This window comes from Saccostrea echinata, unplaced genomic scaffold (genome assembly GCF_033153115.1).
Source record: "Saccostrea echinata isolate AGI-Se365-2 ecotype Australia unplaced genomic scaffold, CSIRO_AGI_Sech_v1 ptg000086l, whole genome shotgun sequence".
Classification (NCBI taxonomy): Eukaryota; Metazoa; Mollusca; class Bivalvia; order Ostreida; family Ostreidae; genus Saccostrea; species Saccostrea echinata.
In genome coordinates, this window is record NW_026889835.1 from 3,907,501 (window position 1) to 3,915,000 (window position 7,500).

At 36.2% G+C, this 7,500-nt stretch overlaps 2 protein-coding genes across 2 annotated transcripts; both read right to left on the reverse strand.

Annotated features, from left to right (window-relative positions):
- Window positions 1–324: 324 nt before the first annotated feature.
- On the reverse strand, window positions 325–636 carry LOC133177071 (histone H4). Its single transcript, XM_061312163.1, has one exon. It carries the CDS (start codon window positions 634–636, stop codon window positions 325–327), a length of 312 nt encoding a protein of 103 aa, XP_061168147.1.
- Window positions 637–3,917: 3,281 nt separating this feature from the next.
- Window positions 3,918–4,710, reverse strand: LOC133177009 (histone H1-delta-like). The gene has a single exon (XM_061312089.1). The coding sequence runs from the start codon at window positions 4,529–4,531 to the stop codon at window positions 3,935–3,937; it is 597 nt and encodes a 198-aa protein (XP_061168073.1). The 5' UTR covers window positions 4,532–4,710; the 3' UTR covers window positions 3,918–3,934.
- Window positions 4,711–7,500: the final 2,790 nt, after the last annotated feature.

Here is a 7,500-nt window from a genome sequence, read left to right on the forward strand (position 1 = left end):
CACTCAGTATACTGTAACAGTATGCATGTTATTTATTACAATTGTAAGTTTTACCAGATTTAACGAAGCTTATGTCATTCAATCATAATTTGAATACTGTGTAAAGTATTTGCTCTGCCCTACCCTTTGTATAAATACTGAATGGGTAGCCGAATAATATGCTTTTTTTCCAGTGACTCAGACATTATGTAGAAATATGATTAAAAAAAAACCACACACATTCGTTTCTTTTACACGTCTGCTCAGAGGCATCTTTTCTAAAAATTTGGGTGGCCGTGAAAACGGCCGTTTGTTGTTACGCTTGTAAGCGATGGTAGGGGGTATCTAACCACCGAATCCGTAAAGGGTACGTCCTTGTCTCTTCAGTGCATAGACAACGTCCATGGCTGTGACAGTCTTCCTCTTGGCGTGCTCTGTGTAGGTGACAGCATCACGAATGACGTTCTCAAGGAAAACTTTCAAGACACCACGGGTCTCCTCGTAGATGAGTCCAGAGATACGTTTGACTCCACCTCTGCGTGCAAGACGACGGATGGCGGGTTTGGTGATACCCTGGATGTTATCTCTCAGGACCTTCCTGTGACGCTTGGCGCCCCCCTTTCCAAGACCTTTTCCTCCTTTACCACGTCCAGACATAATTCAGTTCTCAGTAGATTAAACTTCTGAAATGACGCTAGACAGACGGGATAGCGATATATATAGCGCTGTTCGACGACGCGCTAGAGGCACTTGTATCTTGAAAACTTCGGCAGTGCAACGAAGGCACACAGTAAGGAACAGTCTGATTGGTTCCCGCTCTGCGCGCCTTGCTTGTTCTTGTTTACATTTTTTTTTTTTTTTCTATTGATGTACCCTTGAGCTGTTTCTAATCCTGTTATCTCAATTCAGTAGTTCAATATTTTAGAATGTTAAAATTTTATACCCATTTCTAATAAATTCGAATAAATATACATGGTTAGAACTACGTGCACAGTACCTGTTTTTAAATCTGTGTTTTCTTTCTTTTTAAATGAATATATATATATATTTTTAAATTTTATACCCATTTCTAATAAATTCGAATAAAAATACATGGTTAGAACTACGTGCGCAGTTCCTGTTTTTAAATCTGTGATTCCTTTCTTTTTAAATGAATATTTTTATCATTTATTTTCATTTGTACCTATTTTGGCACAATGCAAAAGGTTTTGCACGCAAGTATTAACCACTAACGAGGTTCTCACCTCTTTAATATATCATTTGATTCAGTATTCATAAAGTAAACGTTTACTCTTTCTCTCTCTCTTGTGAAATTGATGGTATATACTGTGTATTTACATTGCACACGACAGACACATGTGCAGCTCGTGCTGCACGAGATTCTGCTTTATTAGAATTACTATTTTCTTCTAATGGTTGTGCTTTTGGCATATGTTTGGATACGTGTTCGTAAATGATAACATGTTGTAGTAGCCGATACACTTTTATCTATAGTATTCCCTTTAACTGAAATAGTACAATATTATTGTTGAAATGAACAATGTCATTTACAAATTGTTATACTATCCATTGGCATACCTTTTTCTTATAATTGTAATAATTTCATACTTGTCTGTTAAGGACTCTAAATTAGAAAATAATTGTTCTGTTTTGTACGTTATATTTGCAAGTGTTTTATTCATTTTCGAATTGTCCGTGACATTCATTTTAAACTTATTGTTATAGTTTCGTCTTGTTTATAAGTAATGATAGAGTGTAAGATGTCACAATTATGCCAGTATATAGGCTACTTAACACTCAATACGATCACATCTGTTGTTTTCTTGCATATGTATAAATAATAGTTTAGATGCGTTTATGCCAGTTTATATGACACTTTCCTACTCCAAATTTGATCTAACATTTATCATGTGGCCTTGTGTTTTAATTTTGTGTATTACGTTTCTTGAGCGCTGTAACATGAAGGCATCTTTTCTAAATATTTTGGTGGCCGTGAAAACGGCCGTTTTGTGTTTTGTCTGGAACAAGAATATGTTTAAGCTCGTTCGCCACGGATACGTCTGGCAAGCTGGATGTCCTTTGGCATGATGGTTACTCTCTTAGCGTGGATAGCACACAAGTTAGTATCCTCAAAGAGTCCGACAAGGTAGGCCTCACTGGCTTCCTGGAGGGCCATGACGGCAGAGCTCTGGAAACGCAGATCGGTCTTGAAATCCTGAGCGATTTCACGGACAAGTCGCTGGAATGGGAGTTTCCTGATGAGCAATTCGGTGCTCTTCTGGTATCTCCTGATCTCACGGAGAGCGACAGTTCCTGGCCTGTATCTGTGAGGCTTCTTAACGCCACCGGTGGCTGGTGCGCTTTTACGGGCTGCCTTGGTAGCCAGCTGTTTTCGTGGGGCCTTGCCTCCAGTAGATTTTCTTGCAGTCTGCTTGGTACGTGCCATCTTCTCTGAGTTCAGATAAAATGAATGACGAGATCGTGTGTTTACTATAGTTTTATACGGTCCTGTGGCTCGTGAATATTTGATCAAACTTCGAAATCAGCGCGCACGAAGTAAGGATGTTTGCGATTGGTTCCGGAGTTAAGAAAGACGCCTTGTGATTAGTCGGGCACATTGTGCTTCGATTGGTCTTAGCTGGAATCATTTCAATCCACCTTTCTGCACAGATTTTGTACTTGGTTTAAATCTAGGTTATTTGGTTAAAATTATATAATTCTGATAATAAGGATCCATTGAATGAAGAGATAAAAACAATCACAGTAATAATGTTAACAATCGTAATGATTTATCCCTTGTTTTTGTTTTGTTTTGTTTGTTTTTTTTTGTCATTTTATGTATCTATTTAATTGTTATTATTATTATTATTTTTTATTTTCTTTTATTTATCTGTAAGATTGTTGGATTTCAAAGCCTTCCCTAGTATACAAAGCCATGCAAATGTATAAATGTATAAAAGGATATTACCATATATTTATTTATTTTATTATTTTTTTTTTAATTCTATATACATTGCCCAGTGTTTGGTGGGTGTCATAACACTTGTAAATCAGCCCAACATTGCTTTGCTCTCTTTAAGGACCTGATTTTTTTTTCTTTCATTGTGTTGTTTGTGTTTGTCTCATTTGATTTAAGATATTTCAAGAACTTATCTTGTCAACACATCAAGTCCTGTCAAAACAAGTCCGAAGGGTCAAAGAAATTTTAGCTCAAAAAAACTGATTCTGTAAATTAAAATATGTCAAAGTGATGTATCATGTAATAATAAGCACTGGTATGCAAGTGGTTTTGCTTTCAAGAATTCTTTGGTCATGTACGGGTTACACAGAAGTTGCATCAATAGTCACTACCTTACAAATTTATCTCAGAGTACCAGAGTATGTGCCATTTCATTTTGTGTATGGCTTGATAGTTAGGAAATAAAACAGACAAATTCAAAATATCTGATCATAAAACTTGTGTACTTAACACTGAATTTTGAACCAGTGTTTTTGTGTGATAAAATGGTCTATCATACTTCAAAATTTCATATACACACTTTCACATCCCCTGTTTATTGTCATTCCCCATTATTAATGTTGTATGTGAGCATAACTTTTTTTTTTTTGGGGGGGGGGGGGGGAGAGGGGGAGATATCATTTTCCAATTTCTTGTACTTTAAAAATATTACTATGATCATATAATTTTACTTTACCCTTAGGCAGTGTTGTATTTCTAATACTTTAATTTTATTGATTTAGAAATCGCAACAAAATTTCCTAATTTTACATTTTCAGCACAGCCTTATTACAATGTGAGACAAAAAGAGAGAGGAGGGGGGGGGGGGGGGACAGAGGCAAACATGCAGGCTTTTCATCAACGACTGTAATTGAAGTATCTTTTCTAAAAATGTGGGTAGCCCTGAAAAGGGCTTTTTTTTTTAAGTAGACAGTCTGTCTGGAATGCAAAGACTGCTTATTTCTTGGCGGCTGCCTTCTTGGGAGTCTTGGTTTTCTTGGCTGCTGCCTTCTTGGGAGTCTTGGCTTTCTTGGGCTTAGCTGCTGCCTTCTTTGGAGACTTGGGGGCTGCCTTTTTCTTGGGGGACTTGGTCTTCTTGGGTCCGGCTGGTTTCTTGGCTGCTGTCTTCTTCTTGGGAGTTTTGGCCTTCTTCTCTCCGGCAGGCTTCTTGGGCTTGGCGGCGGCCTTCTTGGGCTTGGCTGCCTTGGGCTTGGCAACCTTTTTGGCTTTAGGTTTCTTCTCGGTCTTGGGTTTGTCTCCAAGTTTGAAGGAGCCACTAGCGCCAGTACCCTTTGCTTGCTTCAGAGCACCTTTCTTAACACCGTTCTTCAGGGCCATTTTCAGGTGGGCGTTGATAGAGTTTACATCGTTGCCCACTTTGTAGTTGGCCATGATGTACTTGAGAATGGCCTGTCTGGATGAGCCACCGCGTTCTTTCAGAGATGCAACGGCGGCGCTAATCATGTCAATGTACTTAGGATGTGCAGCAGGCACCTTAGGCTTTGCGGCCTTCTTCTTGGCTGGGGACTTTGCTGGTGCAGCAGTATCGGCCATGGCTACTTAGGAGAGTAAAACGACGACTTACTTCTCGGGAACAGTGAACACTGGAATACTTGGGTCACACGCACTTGCTGTTTTTGTTTACACTGAGCGCGGACCGCCTAGAAAACATCCAGTGTGTCGAGACGTACGTGTTTTTGTTCGTGCATGTGTGTTTCAATGTGGGTATTTGCATCCGCGCTGCAGCTCAACGAAGGGTCTCTATCACAAAATATGAGCATAGTCCCAACCTCTACATTCCTCTCTATCATTCTATCTATTTACATTTTTAGATTGTTCTCTTTGTAGTGTTCAAAATCAAGAAAATAGGCCTCCAAACTCGCATGTCTGAATTTCACGTTACGATTCAAGTTGAAAATTTTGCTTGAAAAGACAAATTTCAGTGATGATTTATCTTAAACTTTTCCTAGACACGTTTAAGAATGCCAACTGGATCTCTCCGTCCTGTGAATATCCTCAGTTTGCCCTAAAACTGTGAGAAACCCACACAGACTCTGTATTGTATCATACCTTCCTATTTAGGCAGTATAGAAGTGCAACCGACAGATTGAAAATAATGAAATTTAAACTATTTTTCACAATTAATTTATTTATATTTTGAATTTTTCTGTTTAAATCTGTTTGTTTTGATGTTCGCAGATGACACCGTAATATTCGCTAACTCACCCGAAGAATTACAGTATATGCTTGACGCGTTACATGGATATGTTACCTCGTGGAATTTGACTGTTAACACTGAAAAAACCCCAAAATTTTAGTATTCAGAAAAGGAGGATGCGTAAATTTTTCATGGACATATAACAATGAAATTTTGGAAATTGTCGACTCTTTTAATTACCTAGGATTATATTTAAATTATAACGGTAAATTCAATGGTACGCAAAAGAAATTAGCTGAACAAGGTCAAAAAGCACTATCTGGTTTAAACCGTAATATACAGAAATTTGAATTCAACGTCGAAACCCGATGTCAACTCTTTGATACATATGTTGGAAGTGTTATCTCGTATGGAAGCGAAATCTGGGGTTTTCATAAATCTCCGGAAATTGAAAGACTGCATTTATCCTTTTGTAAAATTACCCTCGGTGTTAGGCGCAATGTATGCAATTATATGATTTATAGAGAATTGGGACGATATCCACTTATTATACAAAGGAAATTGAAAATTATGAAATTCTGGTGTAAATTATTAAAAACAGAAAACTGCATTTAAAAATCTTCTTATGAATACCTGCGATATGATGCAGAAAATGGGTCGGGAACAAGTATAAACTGGGCGCCTGATGTAAAACTTGAACTATTTAGATTGGGTCTGGGAGAATTTTGGATAAAACAGCAAGCAATAAACTTTGCTCATTTTATGCACGTGTATAAAAATAGAATCCTAGATATATACCTCCAAGAGTGCACTGCATTTATGGATAATTCGTCAAAATGCTTTCTATATAAACATATTGTCCAATCTGACTTCTGTAAAATGCAATTCTATTTAACAAAACCTTTTCAGAGTAATTTAAAAAAAAACAAAAAAAAAAAACCATATTTCCCGCATTAGACTTTCGTCTCACTATCTTAACATAGAATGCGGAAGGTACCAAGGCAAAAGTAGAGAGGATAGATTATGCGATGTTTGTAATACACGTGAAATAGAAGACGAATTCCATTTCATTCTTCAATGCCCTAGATATCTTAATTGAAGAAAAAAATATATAAATGAATATTATTACAAATTGCCAAGTACTTTTAAATTAATCCAATTGTTGGGTACCAACCGCATATCTACTTTGGTTGGTTTAGGGAAATATATTCATTATGCCCTAATATTACGTAACGAAGATCAATCAGGTTAACCTAATTTCTATCTGTGTAAGGTTTATATTTTCAGATGTCTGTACATTAAAACATCATTGCTGTATACTGTATTATAACTTTGAATTATGTATTGTACTGCTTATTATATTGTACTTCATTTGTTCAATATATATTATTGTATACTATAAATGAGTGGAACTGTGGGACTGAGGAACACTTGACCAGGGGTTTCACCCCCCAATTTAGGCTCACTGAGAGTCTTAAATTTTGTAATATATGTTATTATATGTTATTTTTGTAAACTGATGGGCTGTATTGCCCAAAGTTATATCCTGAATAAACTAATATACAACAACAACAAACAATGAAACCTTAGTCTCGATATATAATATGTTTGTCTCAGCCAGTGTGTTCCCTTGCGCCTGTCCAAATATTCATATGTACATGATTATTTGCATTTTATTTAAAAATAAATAAATAAATGAAGAATATAGTAGGGGGAAAATGAAAAAAGAAAGAAACAAGGCGTGACGTTTCGTATTTATTATTAATTCATTTTCATTTCAAGATAATGAACAACGTTCTGAGCTATATTCATACAGCAAATATTCAAAGTTTTTAATCTGAGCACATTCAGAGATATATTTTGGACACGTTTGAAATCGAGCTGTAGAACACGGGATAGTTTTCAAAAGACAACATATAGTAATGCAGTAACAACGATCGATTTCCTGGATAGTAAATTTCTATTCTCTATCCGTATAACATCCCTGCGTACATCAAATCTAGCAATTTCCACAGGAAATGAACCATGCATAATTTTGAGGCGTGTTTTTACAATTATATACTTATAAATCCGAATTGTGTTGAAATACTCTACATAAATGTACCTTTTCTGACATGAACAGTATATATATGGCCGAGAGCGGGTCATAATATTTCATTTGCACGCCCTACATATAAAACATTTAAAAAAAAAAAAAAACATTATAAATATTAGGAAAACTTATTTGAGAGCTATTTTAACCCATTTTCCATGATTATTTTTTTTTTTTCACTGAATTGTGCAGAATTGTTTACATTTTCCTTGTCTTATGGTCTTAAGGAAAATGATACACGCATCTTTGATGATAATTTTAAAAGAAAAAATC